The 19,821-nt window shown below is 43.8% G+C and overlaps 1 protein-coding gene and 1 long non-coding RNA gene across 6 annotated transcripts in view; one reads left to right on the top strand and one right to left on the bottom strand.

Moving 5' to 3' along the window:
• Nucleotides 1-19,821, bottom strand: part of trmt9b (tRNA methyltransferase 9B) — a 172,919-nt gene that overhangs the window by 47,703 nt on the left and 105,395 nt on the right. For 2 of the 5 annotated variants that reach the window (XM_078545318.1, XM_078545322.1), the window contains exon 1: nt 13,658-13,725. The exons of 1 other annotated variant lie outside the window; for it this stretch is intronic. In XM_078545318.1, the coding sequence (XP_078401444.1) occupies nt 13,658-13,690 (33 nt within the window). In that variant the 5' untranslated portion in view covers nt 13,691-13,725. Of the gene's footprint in view, nt 1-9,224; nt 9,322-13,657; nt 13,726-19,821 lie in introns of those variants that run through there. 2 more of the 5 variants (XM_078545320.1, XM_078545323.1) reach the window with 2 other exon arrangements.
• The window catches only part of LOC144682707 (uncharacterized), a 29,674-nt gene continuing 23,582 nt past the window's right edge, over nt 13,730-19,821 (top strand). Inside the window, exon 1 of the long non-coding RNA XR_013577093.1 lies at nt 13,730-13,814. This is a non-coding gene — a long non-coding RNA (uncharacterized LOC144682707). The remainder of the gene's footprint in view (nt 13,815-19,821) is intronic.

Below are 19,821 nucleotides of genomic sequence, written 5' to 3'. Positions count from 1 at the left end.
AGCAACTGAACTAGACCAGTCACATAAATGCTGTGGCTACAAGAGCAGGTCAGAGGCTGGGAATTCTGCAGTGTGTCACTCAATAGACTCCCAAAGACTGTCTACCATTTACAAGACACAAGTCAGAAGTGTGATGGAACACTCTCCACTTGCCTGGATGAATGCAGCTCCAACAATACTCAGGAAGCTTGACACAATCCAGGACAAAACAGTTGGTTTGATTGGCACCTCATTCACCAGCTTCAACATTCACTCCCTCTACCACCTATACTCAGTGACAGCAGTGAGTGCCAAGTAGAAGATGCACTGCAGCCACTCACCAAGGCTCCTTTGTCAGCACCTTCCAAACCTAGAAGAATAAGGACAGTAGGTACATGGGAACACCACCACCTGCAAGTTCCCCTCCAAGCCACACACCATCCTGACTTGGAAATATATCGCCGTTCCTTCACTGTCGCTGGATCAAAATCCTGGAACTCCCTCCCTAACAGCACTGTGGGTGTACCTACACCACATGGACTACAGCGGTTCAAGAAAGCAACTCACCACCACCTTCTCAAGGGCAATTAGGGATGGGTATTAAATACTGGCCTAGCCAATGATGCCCACATCCCATGAATGGATAAATAAAATACCCTTATTATCCCCTCATTCTCTGCAAAAAAGAGCTAGATTAAAAGAATGAAGAATGAAGGAACCTAAAGTTTGGCATAACTCAGGATTTATGTAATAAGCACGACATATGTTAAAATTTGAAGACATTCAGTTCAGTTCCTTAAATAATTTTTCCTGGTACTTGAAAGCTGTTAAGGAGCTTGAGAAATACGTATCAAAAAGCAAGGTGGAGAAACACTCCTCTAGTTCAAAGAATAACTTTAGACAGAGGTACGTTTTATAAATAAGGGCAAGTTACAGGTAGCCTCACTTAATGACCTGAAATAAGATGTGCCTTAAGATGGCCTCAACTCATTAAAATATGAACATTTTTGATACATAAAAGTTGCCATGTCCAAACTGTGACATCCATCTTATTAGGTGAGATTTGATGTGCTGATGGAACTCTCGCTCACCGGTTGGACAACCGGTGAGGGATCCCTATCAGTACAGTGGGCAAGGCCCATGGAATTAAGTGCCCAAGTGCTCATCAGGCACTTGGCTACCATCGGGTCGTCCCCAGGTCTGAGGCTCCCTGGAACAGAAAACTCACCAAGAGCCACCAGCCAGTCGGAGCCTGGCAATTCCTCACTGCCTTCTGCATCACTAGCAGCTGATGGTAATGCACCCATTAGAGGTCCAGGCTCAATGAGGGACCCCAGGCCAAAGGTGAGTGAGGGTGGGACTGGGGTGTGACTAGAGGGCCGGGGATTCAGAGGCATGGGAAAGTTTTCAATGGCTATCTGCTCTTCCTGATGCCGGGTCCTTCGATCAGGCACTAAGTGTCTGAAAGTGCCAACCAATGAGGTAACCACCCCCCCTACCCTGGATGTCGCTGACAAACCCAACAGAATTTGCTGGGCAGCCTTTAGGAGGCGCGGGAGTGCCATGCAGCTCCCATTTAATCCCTGAGTCACCATTAAGTTGCAGTGGGTTCAGGGATAATTTGTATCAATTGGCTCATTAATGAACAAAATTGCCATCCTGCCACCGGTGGGCAGGATCCCTCCATTAGGCCCTTCCCGCCCCCAAGTTTTCCCGATGCCAGGAATCCAAAGCAGGTATTCTCGCCCAATTTTCCCATCCCCCCCACCATCTTACCTGCCCCAGCAGGCTCTATTAAATACTACCCATTGTGGCTGGTGAACAGTAAGAGCATTCATTGTCTGTAATTCAGAGACGTTGCCTAATGCTCTGACGCACATTTCTAAGAATGATATCCCAGAATCTAATCATCCAAATATCAGCACTTTGTTTTGTTAACACGGGTCATAGAAATTATTTCAAAAATAGGGATCACAGCACAGAAGAGGTAATGCAACATTTTTCCTGAAAGGGAAATTAGTTGGTTACAGTACTTCATTGTTCTGTGGAGGATGGTGGGTGAGGAGAGAAACAGCACAGAAACACTGAACATAAATAAAGAAGATTAGCTCACCCATTTAACACTCAAATAAAGTGAGACCTAAAAGCTAAAATGGACCCTGATCCAGACAACCACCAGGGACTTAAATCAATGGGAAGAAAATGAAGTATCTACAAGAAGCTGAAATAAGCTCACTGGTCATTGCACTCCTAGATATTATTTGAAATGTACTTGCTGCACAGGTAGAGGAGATTGAATTTGTATCTGCTACAAGAATTAAAATGCCACCAGTAGAACAAAGAGTCAAATCCTGTAACTTCATGTAAAACTACCACATGCCTCAGTCTCCTCAGCTCTCCATCTTCCTCTGGAGGAACTCTACCAGGTCCACTGATACTCTGTTCCTGAAACATCTCCTGGGTTCACACGTCCAGCACAACTGTCTCAATTCTAAACATTGGTTCGTCTACATGCCATGCTGATGACACCCTGTCCACAAGTCCACCTCATCCCATCACAGGACCACTAACTTTAACGTTTGACAGTCCCACCAACACGCTGGGGCAGTGGCAGGGATGTTTGGCAGCACGTGGGAAACCCGAAGGTAAATGCAGTGCGTCCATCAGCGGTGTTACAGACAGGAGGGGATTTAATTTAAACGACCTTGATTTCTCCTCTCACCACCCATTCACAAACGGAAGGATTTTTTGATTTTGATTTCCCCCTTTATAAGCGGTGACGTATTTCCCAATCTCTCGACTTTGGTGTGACTCAATTTTTATTAATAACCAAACAGGAAACTCGAGATAGGATGAACTCAGAGGGTAGTTTATTTGCACACAATCAAAATGGGAGAGGGAGTGTTGCTACATAGCCCCTGGTGCATTCATATGATAAAAGAGAGGTTGAGAAAGAGGGAGTTACAGGGCAAAGACCACAGAGCAAAGACATTGTTTCACTGAGTCTAGAGTCCAGAATCAAAGTCCAATGGTGTATACTTTCACAGGGGTCTGCAGGTTGAAGACTAATGCTGGATAATTTCACTTTTCCAGTAGATACGGCTTGCACGATGGAATACACACACAGATGAATTAGTCTTGTAGGCGCTGGTACAGAAGTTCCAGTAGAAACAGCGTAGATTGGGGGAGTGGGGCAGGGGGGCATGTATTCACCAGGACCAAGCCCTTGTTCTGAGCTGCTGCTTGTTAGATGGAAGATGGCAGACCAAGAGGCAGTACAGGGAAATTGGTTCTCCCAGCTGGTGGGGAGGGGGGTATTATGGCATGACTCCTACTTTTCCACTTTGGAAAATGGGATAGAAGTGGGATAACAAAAAGGGATAAAACCATAGATAAATGAATAAAAATAAGTGGACAAAAAATAAAAATGAATGTAGAACAAAGGGGATTAAAAAAAAGAGGGTGAGGATGGAAGAGTGTGTTCATGGTCTGAAGTTGTTGAACTCAATGTTAAGGCTGGAAGGCTGTAAAGTACCTAATCGGGAGATGAGGTGCTGTTCTTCCAGTTTGCGTTGAGCTTCACTTGGAACATTGCAGCAGGCCAAGGACAGACATGTCAGCATGAGAGCAGGATGGTGTGTTGAAATGGCAAGCGACAGGAAGACCTAGGTCATGCTTGCTTACTGAGCGAAGGTGTCCCGCAAAGCGGTCACCCAGTCTGCGTTTGGTCTATCCAATGTCGAGGAGACCGCATTGGGAGCGGCGGATGCAGTAGACCAAATTGAAGGAGGTGCAAGTGAAGCACCGCTTCACTTGAAAATGGTGTTTGAGCCCTTGGATGGTGAGGGGGGAGGAGGTAAAGGGGCAGGTGTTGCACCTTCTGGGATTGCATGGGAAGAGGATGAGGTGTTGAGGATGATGGAGGAGTGGACCAGGGCGTCCTGGAGGGAAAGGTCCCTACGGAATGTGGACGGTGGTGGTGGTGGGGGGTGGGGGGGAATGAGTTTGGTGGCGGCATCATGCTGGAGGTGGCAGAAATGGCGGAGGATGATCTTTTGAATGCAGAGGCTGGTGGGGTGAGAAGTGGGGACCCTATCATGGTTCTGGGGGGAGGGGAAGGTGTGAGGGCAGAGGCGCGGGAGATGGGTCGGACACGGTTGAGGGCCCTGTCAACCACCGTGGGTGGAAACCTCGGTTAAGGAAGAAGGAAGACGTGTCAGAAGAACCGTTTTGGAAAGTGGCATCATCGGAACAGATGCGATGGAGGCGAAGGAACTGAGAGAATGGGATGGAGTCCTTACAGGAAGCAGGCTGTGAGGAGCTGTAGTTGAGGTAGCTGTGGGAGTCAGTGGGCTTGTAATGAACATTGGTGGACAGTCTGTCACCAGAAATGGAGACAGAGAGGTCAAGGAAGGGAAGGGAAGTGTTGGAGATGGACTGTGTGAAAGCGATAGAGGGGTGGAAATTGGAAGCTAGACAAGAGCATGAAGCAGGAATTGATGTACTGAAAAAGAGTGTTGTGGGAGGGGGCTTGAGTAGGACTGAAACAAGGAATGTTCCACATTCCACATAAAGAGACAGGCATAACTGGGACCCATGCGAGTATACATTGCTACACCTTTTATTTGGAGGAAGTGAGACAAGTTTAAGGAGAAATTGTTCAGTAACAGAACAAGTTCTGCCAGGCGGAGGAGAGTGGTGGTGGATGGTGATTGTTCAGCCTCTGTTCAAGGAAGAAGCGGAGAGCCCTCAGACCATCCTGGTGGGGGATGGAGGTGGAGAGTGATTGGATGCCCATGGTGAAGAGGAGGCAGTTAGGGCCAGGGAACTGGAAATTGTTGATATGACATAGGGCATCAGAGGAATCGTGGAACAAAAATAAAATTACCTGGAAAAACTCAGCAGGTCTGGCAGCATCTGCGGAGAGGAACACAGTTAACGTTTCGAGTCCATATGACTCTTCAACAGAAATAAGTAAACATAGAAAAGAGGTGAAATATAAGCTGGGTTAAGGGGTGGGGTGGGACAGGTAGAGCTGGATAGAGGGCCACTGATAGGTGGAGATAGCCAAAAGATGTCATAGACAAAAGGATAAAGAGGTGTTGAAGGTGGTGATATTATCTAAGGAATGTGCTAATTAAGGGTAGAAAGCAGGACAAGGGAAGGGAAGGGATCGAAATAGGCTAAAAGGTAGACATAAAACGATGGATGGAAATACATTTAAAAATAATGGAAATAGGTGGGAAAAGAAAAATCTATATAAATTATTGGAAAAAAAAGGGTGATCAGAAAGGGAATGGGGATGGAGGAGAGAGTTCATGATCTAAAATTGTTGAATTCAATATTCAGTCCGGAAGGCTGTAAAGTGCCTAATCGGAAGATGAGGTGCTCTTCCTCCAGTTTGCGTTGATCTTCACTGGAACAATGCAGCAGGCCAAGGGTATGGGTATGAGAGCAGGGTGGAGTGTTGAAATGGCAAGCGACAGGGAGGTCTGGGTCATGCTTGCGGACAGACCAAAGGTGTTCTGCAAAGCGGTCACCCAGCCTGTGTTTGGTCTCTCCAATGTAGAGGAAACCGCATTGGAAGCAACGAATACAGTAGACTAAATTGAGGGAAGTGCAAGTGAAATGCTGCTTCACTTGAAAGGAGTGTTTGGGCCCTTGGACGGTGAGGAGAGGGGAAGTAAAGGGGCAGGTGTTGCACCTTCTGCGGTTGCATGGGAAGGTGCCGTGGGAGGGGGTTGAGGTGTAGGGGATGATGGAAGAGTGGACCAGGGTGTCATGGAGGGAACAATCCCTGCGGAATGCCGCCGGGGGGCGGCGGGGTAAAGGGAAGATGCGTTTGGTGGTGGCATCATGTTGAGTTGGCGGAAATGGCGGAGGATGATCCTTTGAATGCGGAGGCTGGTGGGGTGAAAAGTGAGGACAAGGGGGACCCTATCATGGTTCTGGGAGGGAGAGGAGGGTGTGAGGGTGGATGCGCGGGTGATGGGCCGGACACGGTTGAGGGCCCTGTCAACGACCGTGGGTGGAAAACCTCAGTAAGGAAGAAGGGAGACATGTCAGAGGAACTGTTTTTTGAAAGTGGCATCATCAGAACAGATGCGACAGAAGCGAAGGAACTGAGAGAATGGGATGGAGTCCTTACAGGAAGCGGGGTGTGAGGAGCTGTAGTCGAGGTAGCTGTGGGAGTCAGTGGGCTTGTACTGAATATTGGTGGACAGTCTATCACCAGAAATTGAGACAGAGAGGTCAAGGAAGGGAAGGGAAGTGTCAGAGATGGATCATGTGAAAATGATGGAGGGGTGGAAATTGGAAGCAAAATTAATAAATTTTTCCAGGTCCAGACGAGAGCATGAAGCAGCACCGAAGCAATCATCGATGTACCGGAGAAAGAGTTGTCGGAGGGGGCCGGAGTAGGACTGGAACAAGGAATGTTCAGCATACCCCATAAAGAGACAGGCATAACTGGGGCCTGCACTTCCCTCAATTTAGTCTACTGCATTCATTGCTCCCAATGCGGTTTCCTCTACACTGGAAAGACCAAACGCAGACTGGGTGACCGCTTTGCAGAACACCTTCGGTCTGTCCGCAAGCATGACCCAGACCTCCCTGTCACTTGCCATTTCAACACTCCACCCTGCTCTCATGCCCACATGTCTGTCCTTGGCTTGCTGCATTGTTCCAGTGAAGATCAACGCAAACTGGAGGAACAGCACCTCATCTTCCGACTAGGCACTTTACAGCCTTCTGGACTGAATATTGAGTTCAACAATTTTAGATCATGAACTCTCTCCTCCATCCCCACCCCCTTTCCGATCACCCTTTTTTTTCCCCAATAATTTATATAGATTTTTCTTTTCCCACCTATTTCCATTATTTTTAAATGTATTTCCATCCATTGTTTTATCTCTACCTTTTAGCCTTTTTCGATTTCTTCACCCCACCCCACCCCCACTAGGGCTATCTGTACCTTGCTTGTCCTGCTTTCTACCCTTGATTAGCACATTCCTTAGATAATATCACCACCTTCAACACCTCTTTGTCCTTTTGTCTATGACATCTTTTGGCAATCTCCACCTATCACTGGCCCTCTATCCAGCTCTACTTGTCCCACCCTCCCCTTAAACCAGCTTATATTTCACCTCTTTTCTATTTTTCCTTAGTTCTGTTGAAGAGTCATACGGACTCGAAACGTTAACTGTGTTCCTCTCCGCAGATGCTGCCAGACCTGCTGAGTTTTTCCAGGTATTTTTATTTTGGATTTCCAGCATCCGCAGTTTTTTGCTTTTATCTTAGAGGAATCGTGGATGTCGGTGGGAAGAGACTGGACAAGGGGAGAGAGCGCGGAGTCATGTAGCCCCTCTCCACGTATCTAAACAAACAAATAAAAGTTCGGATCTATCAAGCTGGGTTCCACCCTGGGATCAGGCCTATCCAGTGGTAACCTCAGCTGGGGTTCATAACTGTACATTAACTGTGGGCTGGTATGAGTTGACAGTAGCTTAACTAATAGACGCTGTGCGTCACTGGGTGCTTTCTTGTAACAGTTGGGCTATTGTCTACGTATAAATTGGAATTGAGTAGTCAAGGATCTAGGGGAGATCTTGTGGCACAGTAGTAGCATCCCTACCCCTGGGCCAGAAGCTCTGGATTGAAGTCCCACTCCAGGACTTGATGGCCATGGAAGGTAGGTTCATAACGTGGCCAAACATGTTGATTATCAGCCTGTAAATCCTTCCAATATGCCTTATGGTAGGCAGGAAAAAGCAGGAGAGTTTCCTGGTTAGCCATAGTGCAGAAGGAAACAGAGAACCACTGCAGTACTTTGCCAAGCATGATTGTGGACCAATCCAATGGAAATCCATGGTCACCAATGCCCTCTTAGGCATGGTCCCTGAAGCAGGAGTGAATAATTAATCTTGAATTGTAAGAGAGGTTATTAAGTATTTAAAAGGTCAGAAGAGTGTCATTTAGCTTCAGAGGGAGTTCTGCATTAAGGTGCAGGTGGACAGATGTTTATTTTTTCTGTAATTTATATCTGCCTGAAGTGAGTAAGTGGGCTTAGGTTCTTGCTTGGATTCGGTGCCAGTGGAGTTTATGTTCACGCTATCTATTTTTCGAAGTTGGATGTTGAGGTAGACCATCTTATGTGGTGTTAACAATTAAGCTTCTGGTACAGAGGATCTTCATGCTGGAGTAGTAGTTAACCACACTCCACAGCATTAGACAGGATGATGGGTTTATGGATCACTTCCTTAAAATGTAGCTTGCCAGGAAACAATGCTAAACAGCTCATCAAACCAGGATGGTGTTGAAGAAAAGACATGGGTAACCATTTGCTGAGGTAGTAGATAGAGAAGGGTCTCAAAAGTCCAAGGAATCCAAATGTTGCTGTAATTGTCTAATTAGTATTTAAATGGAGTATGATGAGACAATACTATAAAACCACAAACATACAAAAGCTACACAATGTATTAATATGCCATGTATGCAGTAAAATTGGTATCAGGCCAGTAAAAAGTTACAAGGCCTCTCATGAATATTAAAATATTTTCTGCATTAACAAAGAGTAAGACATTTTTCATTTGCTGGACAGATACCATGTTTGTTCACTGATACGCCACCGAGAGCTAAGCACTATGACCTAAGCAAAAGTGAGACAGAAGAATGTGACAAATGACAGTTAAATGATCAGTTTAATTGCTGTAGAATACAGGCTACTTAGTTCTGATGCTTTAATTATACAGTGCGGTTCCACTGCCAGTTTTACATTAATGCAAAGTGATTAGGAATCCATCAGCGCAAAAGTGGGAACATAATTTAATCAAGTGCTAAACACACTTAAAACCATGCGCCCGGAATATCACAGTATGTCAATGCTCACAGCAAAAAAAGTCAAAAAGCAACAGAACGTTCAACAGGTTTTAAATTTTCATCGGTAAGAAAAAAAACGTACAACAGGATAGAGTCCCTGAAATACCACAGGTTATTAATTCCGATTTTTAAGATCAGCGTTTGTGATTCAGGTTTAGTGAGTTTCAAACAGTCCTCCCTCATGAGCTTTGATTGGCTCTGTTCAGCAACGAGTCCATCTCATTGTTCCAATGGAGGTGTATTTCAAGTTCGCTTTCCCAACACAGGTTTAAATGCAGTCATCTTTATTTTCCCGAGTGCTCACTCAGAACATGGACTTTATTTAACAAAACACTGAAAGATATACTAAAACCACAAAGTCCACGTACCTGCCGGAATATGGTTACTGCAGTCTGAGTGCTACTGCTGCTACACGCAAGTTTGGAACGTTGACCGGAATTGGAACACGGTCGGTTTCTGTAACTTAGCTACGACCGCGAACTATCACAGCAATTCAGCTCCATAACCATAACCAGTGCTCATTGGACTGTGCCGTCACCTGATTCCAGCAGCTGCTCAGCAACCGCCCAAGTTGCAATTTCCCCATCATTCAAGAAGTGGAGGTGGATGAAAACAAGTACAAAGTTTCGACAAGCTAATAGTCGCTGCGCGATCGTGTTGTGTCTTAGCACTCGGAGCAGGTTATAAGTCTGTTAACAAACAAAAATTGCTGGAAAAACTCAGCAGGCCTGACAGCTTCTGTGGAGAGAAAGGCAGAGTTAACGTTTCGAGTCCCTATGACTCTTTTTCAGAACTAAAGAGTAGAAATGTGGTGAAATATATACTGTTAAAGGGGGGTGGGACAGGTGAAGCTGGATAGAAGGCCAGTGACAGGTGGAGGCAAAGGAGAGATTGCAAAAGATGCCATAAACAAAAGGTCAAATGGGTGTTGTTGGTAGTGATACTGGCCAAAAGGAGGTCCTAATGGTGACATAAGAGTAGAAAGCAGGAGGAGCAAGTGACAGATGGTGGTGGGGTGAGGGGACAGTGTGGGAGAGAAGATCAAAATAGGCTAAAAGGTGGGAATAAAACAATGAAGGGAAATACATTTTAAAAATAATAATAGAAATAGGTGGGGAAAAAATATATAGATAAAAATAAAAAATAAATATTTGAAAAAAAGGGATAAAAAAGAGGGTGAGGATGGAGGAGAGTGTTCATGATCTGAAGTTGTTAAACTCAATGTTAAGTCCAGAAGGCTATTAAGTGCCTAATTGGACGATGAGGTGCTGTTCCTCCAGTTTGCGTTGAGCTTCACTGGAACATTGCAGCATGAGAGCAGGGTGGTGTGTTGAAATAGCAAGTGACAGGAAGGTCTGCGTCATGCTTGCGGGCAGACTAAAGGTGTTCTTATAATGTGGTGGCCAGAACTGCACATGTTACTCCAGCTGTGGCCTCTCCAATGTAGAGGAGACCACATTGGGAGCAGCGAATGCAGTAGACCAAATTGAGGGAAGCTACTTCACTTGAAAGGAGTGTTTGGGCCCTTGGACGGTGAGGAGGGGGGAAGTAAAGGGGCAGGTGTTGCACCTTCTGCGATAGCATGGGAAGGTGCCATGGGAGGGGGTTGAGGTGTAGGGGGTGAATGAGGAGTGGACCAGGGTGTCCCGGAGGGAATGGTTCCTATGGAATGCTGATGGGGGGGGGGGGTGTGCAGGTAAGATGTGTTTGTTGGTGGCATCATGCTGGAGTTGGTGGAAATGGCAGGGGACGATCCTTTGAATGCGGAGGTCATGGTTCTGGGAGGGAGAGGAAGGTGTGAGGGCAGAGGCACGGGTGATGGGTCGGACACGATTGAGGGCTCTGTCAACCACCGTGGGTGGGAAACCGGTTAAGGAAGAAGGAAGACATGTCAGAAGCGCTGTTTTGGAAAGTGGCATCATCAGAACAGATGCGACGGAGGTGAAGGAGTCCTTACAGGAAGCAAGGTGTGAGGAGTTGTAGTCGAGGTAGCTGTGGAAGTTGGTGGGCTTTTAATGAATATTGGTGGCAGTCTATCACCAGAAATTGAGACAGAGATGTCACCATTAGCACCTCCTTTAGCCAGTATCACCACCATCAATACCCCTTTGACCTTTTGTTTAAGACATCTTTTGCAGTCTCTCCTTTGCCTCCACCTATCGCTGGCCTTCTATCCAGCTTCACCTGTCCCACCCCACTTAAACAGTATATATTTCACCACATTTCTACTTCTCTTTAGTTCTGAAGAAGTCATACGGACTCGAAACATTAACTCTGTCTTTCTCTCCACAGATGCTGTCAGACCTGCTGAGTTTTTCCAGCAATTTTTGTTTTTGTTTCAGTTTCCAGCATCTGCAGTATTTTGCTTTTATAAAACTCTGTTAACTTCAATGGCTTTGAGAGAGAATTTCTTTAGTGAAAAAGAGGAAGTAACAACTTCAAGCCAATGAAATTGAAAGGCAGGCGAGCAGGAACATGTTGGACTATCCATTCACGTAAGAAGGAAATAGAAATTGTGGATGTATGGGTGTGTGATACGTAGCTGGGCATGATGCCTATTGTTAGTTATTTAAATTGAGGTCATTGGGTTTCTAGTTTATATCACAAGGGACAAAGTATTTGACAAACTGATGCGACTAAAGGCAGACAAGTCGCCATGGCCTGCATCCACGGGTTTTAAAGGAAGTGGCTGCAGAGAAAGTGGAGGCATTGGTCGAAATATTCCAGAACTCATTGGATCCCGAGAGGGTCCCAGTGGATTTGAAAACCGTTAATGTGACGCCCCTGTTCAAGAAGGGAGGGAGACAAAAAGCAGGAAACTATAGGCCAGTCAGCCTAACATTTGTTGGGAAAATGCTAAAGTCCATTATTAAGGAAGAAATGGCAGGATATGTAGAAAAGCTTAATGGTGAGAGGTGTGGGTTGGCATGAGTTGGCAATAAGTTGGCATAGGGGCTACAATGGGCCATGGGGATGTGTGGGACATAGGTGGTATGAGCTGCAATGGGGCTTGGGTAAAGGGGCATGGGTTGGCATAGGGAGCATGAGGGACCATGGGGGCTGAGGGCCTGGGTTGACATAGCGACATGAGAGGCAGGGGTTGGCATAGGCTGGCTTAGATGGTCCATTAGAAGTGTAGGGGGGTGTTGGGACTGGAGGGCTGTTCTTTGCTTTTGTTTCAATCCTTTTTTTATTGAATTCACTGAAGTTTAAAAGAATGAGAGGAGATCTCATTGAAATGTTTAAAATTCTGACAGGGATGGGCAGAGCAGATGCAGGGATGCTATTTCCTCTGGCTAGGGGGTCTAGAACAAGTGGTCACAGTCTCAGGATACGGAGTCGACCATTTAGGATGGAGATGAGGAGAAGCTTCTTCACTCAGAGGATGGTGAACCTGTGGAATTCTCTACCGCAGTAGACTGTGGAGGCCAAGTCACTGAATATATTTAAGAAGGAAATAGATAGATTTCTGGACTCTAAAGTTGTCAAGGGGTTTGGGGAGAGCGTGTGAGTACGGCATTGTGATAGAGGATCAGCCATGATATTGAATGGTGGAGCAGGCTCAAAGGGCCGAATGACCACCTCGTCCTATTTTCTATGTTCTCTAAGAGCCGAAGCGCAGAGGCAGGCCTTTCGCCTAGACCACCTCCACGCCCTCACCCATTACCTGGATTACCTGGACATTATTATATGGTTGTTTAGTGGAGCTTACTACGTACAAATTGGCTGCCATGTTTCCTATATTACAACAGTGACTATACTTAAAAAGAGCTTCATTGGCTCTATAACACTTTGAAATGCCCGATGGCCATTAAAGTCACTAAGTTAATGCAAGCTGTCTTTTTTGATAATCAGATTGAGAAAAAAATTAACGACATGGGTCAATTAGAAACTTTTTAAAATTGCCAGCCATCCGTTCTCTTCTGGAAAACAAGCGACCAGCAGTTGAAAACATGTTGGGCACCTGAAGGACCTATTTGTCTGCATAAATCAACACCTTTGTACCTCGGTTCACTCAAAAGTGTGTTTTTCATTTTCATTTATTGCCTGCAAAAATATTGGGGAAGGATTTTTTTTAAAAGGCTGTTTAACTGGGTGAGGTGGTTGGAGGTGGGAGGTCATGTGAAGAAAGCTCCAACACTACATCCAACCCAATTTGGAAAATCTAAGATCAATCCATAAATCTTGCCCAAAACATGAATGTTCAGAGTAACATTTGTACTGAATTCCAAACTATTTTCTAAGAGTCTCCATGACATGCCACGCTGTCTCATTTAACAGGCAAAATGAACTTTAATGAGCTATACTATTTTTTGGAACTGGTCAGCACTGCGCTTAAGGAGAAGGCTTTCTCTCCCCCTCTCCAATTCTGATTTCCTTATCAGTTCTTGCAGACTAACAACTTTGTTTCTGTGGGTCCTTAGCTTAAAGAAAGGAGCCATAAGCCTGATCCATGTTTGCCTTACGTGCCTGGGAATTGGCCTGTGGATCTGCCAATCAAACTGCTTACTGCCTTTGTAGGTGTGAGATCCTGTACAACATTCTGTGGAGCTCACCTGAATGAAACTTCCTTTCTGGGATGTGTTAATGAATCTCATTATCTCAAACAAATGAAGGAAATACCATCCTAGTTGGGCCCTTTGATTTATCTGCTAAGTCCTAACCTTCATCCCCACCTCATGTATGTTGTGGCTTTAACCTCTGAACTTAATTATTATTGCAACATTGTGATATAAAATATCCAAAAATTCACATGGTTATTTTTGCTTTGGCATGGGCAAAAAACAGGCAGATTGCTCACCTGGTATAAACTCCACCCAATTGTTCTTGCCATCGAACTCAGTTCACACTCCAAGTTAAAAATCCCAAAATGTGAGGCATGTGTTTTCAGATCTTTTAAGAAGTTTGAGATACACAACAAGTTGCCCAGGATCTGATCGAGAAAAGGACAGGTTAAGGTTTGTGTTTGACCGTTTATTTGAACTCGCTTTTAAGGATTTGTTTCAATCGTGTTAAATCATTCTTATCCTTCTTCAATCTACTGAAAAGTTAAATTTGTTTATTTAAAGTAGTTAAGTCAGCATGCCCTGAATCCAAGTATACTCTGTCCACCTGGATCTGGATTGTCATGGAGTCCTGTCAGGGCTGGCGATAGTGGGCTAGTTTTGTCTCCTGAATAGTCAATGTAACACCAGTTGGGACTGTTGTTGTTGTATGTCTAAAACGTTTCAGTTCACAAATTATCCTGATGTCCGGATTCAATTTCCCCAATGAAAGAGACTGGTGACATAGTAAAGTTGCACTGGAAAAGAAAAAAAGGTTTGCATTCAGTACCTTTCAAAGTGTCCCAAAGTGCTTTACAGCCAATTAATTATGGTTGAAGTGAAGTCAATCTTGTCATGCAGGAAACATGGCAGTTAATTTGCACACAGCAAGCTCCTACAAACTGCAATGCCTTAATTTGTTTTAGTAATGTTGATTGAGAAATAGGTTTTGGTGTTGACACCAAGGGGAACTCCCCTGCTCTTCAAAATAGCATCATGGGATCTTTTATATCCTCCTGAGAGGGCCTCAGTTTAATATCTGATTCAAAAGCAGGCACTTCCAACAGTGCTGCATGCCCTCTGTGCTGGAGTGTCAGCCTAGACTTCTGTGCTCTTGTTTCTAGACTTGGGACTTGAACCCACAATCTACTGACTCAGAGGCAAGAGTACTGCCAGGTAAACCACCACTGTAACCTTGGTAGAGATTTTTTTGGTTTAAATTAAAGTAAGCTCCAAACCTGATCGAGTGAAATGTTTTCAAAGCAATTATTTTCCTGGGACGTTGATCATGCTCTAAGATCTGACTTTTTAAAAACCTGGGCTCAGCTGGCGTAAGGTGGTCTTCATGTAATACATTAGGTTTATCTCCTTCCTGCAAAAAGCATAATCAAATGGTAGATATACCTGCAGCTAAATTTAAAACAAGCCCATATCTCCTTGTATTTCAGCCTAAATCTTCACTATCAAGACTGTTTTTGAGTCAACAACTGTTACAAAGCTATTGTTCGACTTTCGTATTTTCCAGCTGTAGACTCATTCAAGAGGAGCTTCACTGCCAGGATAATTCATGCAATGCAAATCAATTGTTGTCATTTGTTTTTAACATTATTTAACCAATTTGGGTTTTTTCCAATGTTGCTGAGTTGAATCCTTATGAAATTATAAAGTCCTACATGCTAAAAGATGAAGGGGCCTTGTTGATTTCACATCTGATGTTCAAGAAGAAGATACATTTTCACTTATAGCTTTTTGACAAGAGCATTATTTTGAAGTTCAATTTATGGAGATACTTGGAAACGAATGTCCCACCTGCCATCTTATCAGCCACAGAGAATATAGCCAGCCGAAACCTAAAGCTCATAAGAGAAATGATTTGGACAATTTCTAATGGCGATGGAGGCCACAGTACAAATCTGATAATCTCTCTCGAAATCTTCTTCAAAAGGACGGTACAAGGGCGGTATGTGCAAAAAATAGAAATGCCAGACTGATTCAACTGTAAAGTTGAGACAAAGTCACACTGATCTTCCTCCGTAAACAGAATTAATGGTCTGGAATTAAAAGTCTAATGATGACCATGAAATCATTGTCGATTGTTGTAAAAACCCATCTAGTTCACTTTAGGGAAAGAAATCTGCTGTCCTTACCTGCCCTGGCCTACATGTGACCCCAGACCCACAGCAATGTGGTTAACTCTTAAATGCCCTCTGAACAAGGGCAATTAGGGATGGGCAATAAATGCTGGCCTAGCCAGCGATGCCCACATCCCATGAATGAATAAATAAAGTAGCATAAACTAATCCTGAGACAAGCTTCACAATGATTTAAGAGGACAAGGAAAATAAATTTTGCGAATGTGTGACTAAGCTATTATTTCTCTCACTGCTTTATCTAGTTTTCAACCAGATTTATTGGATGACTTCATCTCAGCAGATCTGTGTTGCTATGGGAAATAGATATGCTGCCTGAGTTGGTTTTTAAAAAAATCTACAACAACCTGATACATAAATCTATTCAAAACTGTTTCACCTGGACAATTCATTAGAAACCTTAGCTCTCTTTCTGAACTTTGAGCATACATATATATATGAACATACGAATTAGGAGCAGGAGTAGGCCACTCGGGCCTTCGAGCCTGTTCCGCTATTCAATGAGATCATGGCTAATCTGATTGTGACCTCAACTCTAAATTCCTGCCTACCCCTGACAACTTTTCACCCCGTTGCTTATCAAGAATCTATCTATCTCTGCTTTAAAAATATTCAAAGACTCTGCTTCCACTGCCTTTTGAGGAAGAGAATTCCAAAGACTCTCAGCCCTCTGAGAGAAAAACAAATTCTCCTCATCTCTGTCCTAAATTGGCGACCCCTTAGTTTTAAACAGTGGCCCCTAATACTAGAACCTCCCACTAGAAAACATCTTATCCACATCAACCCTTAGACCCCTCAGGATTTTAAATGTTTCAATCAAGTCGCCTCTTACTCTTCTAATTTCCAGCGGATACAGGTCTATTCTGTCCAACCTTCCTTCATAAGACAACCCACCCAATCCAGGTATTAGTTTAGTAAGCCTTCTCTGAGCTGCTTCCAACATGTTTACATCCTTCCTTAAATAAGGAGGCTAATGCTACATGCAATACTCCAGATGTGGTCTCATCACTACCCTGTATAACTGAAGCATTACCTCCTTACTTTTGTATTCAATTTCTCTTGCAATAAATGATAACATTCTATTAGCTTTCCTCATTACCTGCTGTACCTGCATAACTAGCCTTTTGTGATTCATGCACTAGGTCACATAGATCCCTCTGCATCTCAGAGCTCTGCAATCTCTCACCATTTAGATAATATGCTTCTTTTTTATTTTTCCTGCCAAAATAGATAATTTCCCACTTTTCCACGCTATGCTCCATTTGCCAGGTCTTTGTCCACTCACTTAACCTATCTATATCCCTTTGTAGCCTCCTTGTGTCCTCTTCACACCTTCCTATCCTCTCTATTTTTGTGTCATCAGCAAATTTAGCAATAATTCGGTCCCTTCACCCAAGCCATTTTTATAAATTGTGAATAGTTGAGGCCCCAGTACTGGTCCCTGGGGCACTTCACTAGTTACTTCCCGCTAACCAGAAAAAGATCGATTTATGCCTACCCTCTGTTTCCTGTTAGCTAGCCAATCTTCTATCCATGCCGATATGAACTTGAATTCATAGCTAAAGGAAAGTGTTCATAAACAGATTACATATCCTGTGAAATTAAACATCCTTATTATTGACCTTAATGGAATAGTATACAACATAATTAACAGTTACCTTTTTAGCACAAGACTATAGACCATACGCTGAATGCTCACTGCATTCTTTTACCCACACTGAAAAGTGATAAATCACGCTGCCAGATCATTATGTTCAGGCTAAAACTAATATATTTATTTAGAAATCAGATAATTATACACAAACAGGGAAAAATCATTAATAAAACAATAGCACAACTTGAATTTCACAATACATGACTAGTTTCAAAAAATTACAAGTCTGAAATGTTAATTATCCTTTTCAATAACTTAATTGAGCCTCTGTTGCATGTAACATTTAGTGAGAGGACATATGAGTCCTTAGAGTGGAATATATGCAACCTAGAAGAAATCTGAATGCAGCACCGTCAACAAGAGAATGGACAGATTGGGTGATGGGTGAAAGTGGCCTCTGATCTGAAGAAGGAACATTCTACGTCTTTATTTTTGTCAAGCCGGAAGGAATAATCAAATGTCAATAGTTTTATTGAAAGATATGTGATTCACCAGTCAGCCTATAGACAGCAATCCCCTCTTACCCCTTCAACTGAAGACAGCACCTGGTCTTGACTTTACCTGCGCACTGACAATACTGTCACGCCCAATATTTATCTCTCAATTAGCATCATTGAAAAAACAGAATGGGCCAATTCTTCCAAAGTCCAAAGTTGCAAAATCTGGATTTAAGCCTGTGTTGCACGTTGGGACCCTGTGGAAGTCCTGGCTTATGCACATAAGCTGAAATTGCCCAGGAAATTTAAATTTCCAGTGAGCTGATTTGCGCTGTCCAGGACCCTCCACAAATGTCTCCGACACTGAGCTCAATGACAGAGACTTGGGCCAGGTACGCAGGACTTACCCGGATCCTTCCCAGGAAATGTTACCCTGGTTAATACTCGGTCTAACTCTGAGGTTAACCAGCGTAACTGAACTGAGCACCACACCCGACCAGACTAACCCCCAATCCATTAGCCCCTCCAACTCAACTACACCCTGGACTGACCACCCAATGACCCAACTCTCTCCCACCAACACCCTTGACCCGACCCGACTCGACCCAACTATCCAGTCAACCCGACCCAAATATCCCCCACCTGACTACCCACCCCCGAATACCCATCCTGACTACCTACCTGATCCGACCACCCCCAGACTCAACTCTCTCCCATGTACCACCCTCCAACCTGATCACCTCCCACCTAACTATCCTCCACACCTGCTTACCCATCTGACCTGACTAACCGCACCCCCCCACCCAACTACCTCCCTGACCCACTCTCACACTCACTCATCCACTCACATATCTATTCACTAGCCCACACTCATTCATTAAAAACTACCCTAAATAGGGCAGGTAGTGCCAAAAAAGGCAGCATGTCCTCTCCTTGCTTAAACTCTCCTGCACTCACTGGACTTACCCTGGAGAGGTTGCACTGACTCATTTCTGCTTCAGCTGGGATCTGAAGTCCCAGCTGAAAATGGGCAATTCTGCCGGGGCATAGAAAACTTTGTAGGCAGCGGAAAAACGCCCAGCTTTGCTGCTGACGGGTAGATCTGGGCCATTATCTGGTCATCATCACATTGCTGTTTGTGGGAGCTTACTATGCACAAATTGACTGCCATATTTCCTACATTAAAGCAGCACTGCACTTCAAAAGCACTCATTAGCTGTTAAGTGCTTTGGGATGTCTGGGATTGTGAAAGATGCTTTTTAAATGCAAGTCTTTTATTAAACCTTTGTTAGCGTCTCTTTATAAAAGATAACTAATGCTAAAACTTCCAATATAGAAGAAAAGAATTGCAAATTGTACATTACAAAATGTATACATTGACACCATCCAAAAGTGCAGTCATGCATTATTTGAAAGCACATAGTTTGTGACCAAGGCAAAGAGCCACCATGCCTCAAACAGGACCATTTCTGTATTATTACTTTTACATGACTTGACACAGACAGTATAATGTGGGTTGAAAGCTCTTTACCTTTATTTTTCCTACTTCTAACTCTGTTATGAGAGATAAATGCCCACCTTTTATTGTATCTCCACAATAGCAGCTTGCTGTACAATTCGACAGTTTGCTTACACAAGACCTCAAATTAATCCCTTTTAACTTCATGCAGATGGTCTTACCTCTGTTTGTGAACAGTAAGAACACTCAGAGCTTTAGCACAAACCGGTAAATCTCTCTGACACATTCCGCCAAAGTTCCACCACTCTTCACTAACATCTACTTTCTTTTTAACAAAAGGTTCATGAACAAAGAAATGCCAGTGCTTAGTCATTATTTTGCATGTCAAATCCAGGGGCACAGATCTTTGTACTTTCCAAATATAATTCAATCCATCTGGAAAGTTTTAGCTTGAAAAAAAGGCCTGGTAAAATGCAAATATAACTCTTTTTCTGCCAGACTAGTAATAACATTTAGTTTTTACCATTGGACAGAATTTAACCTGAAACCTGCCACTGTCAAATAAAAGTCATGTTGTGTAAGTAATCATAATTTCACTGTCTGTGTGACCTTTGTATGCATTTAAAATATTTTACATTCATTTTTTTAGACCAAATATATTTATTTCTATGTGTGTAATTATAGATTCATTTTAAGTGATAGAATTAAATATTAAACATTT

This window comes from Cetorhinus maximus, chromosome 7 (assembly GCF_964194155.1).
Source record: "Cetorhinus maximus chromosome 7, sCetMax3.hap1.1, whole genome shotgun sequence".
In the NCBI taxonomy this organism is placed as follows: Eukaryota; Metazoa; Chordata; class Chondrichthyes; order Lamniformes; family Cetorhinidae; genus Cetorhinus; species Cetorhinus maximus.
Note: the sequence above shows the minus strand (reverse complement) of the source record. Positions and strands in the feature narration are given on the sequence as shown.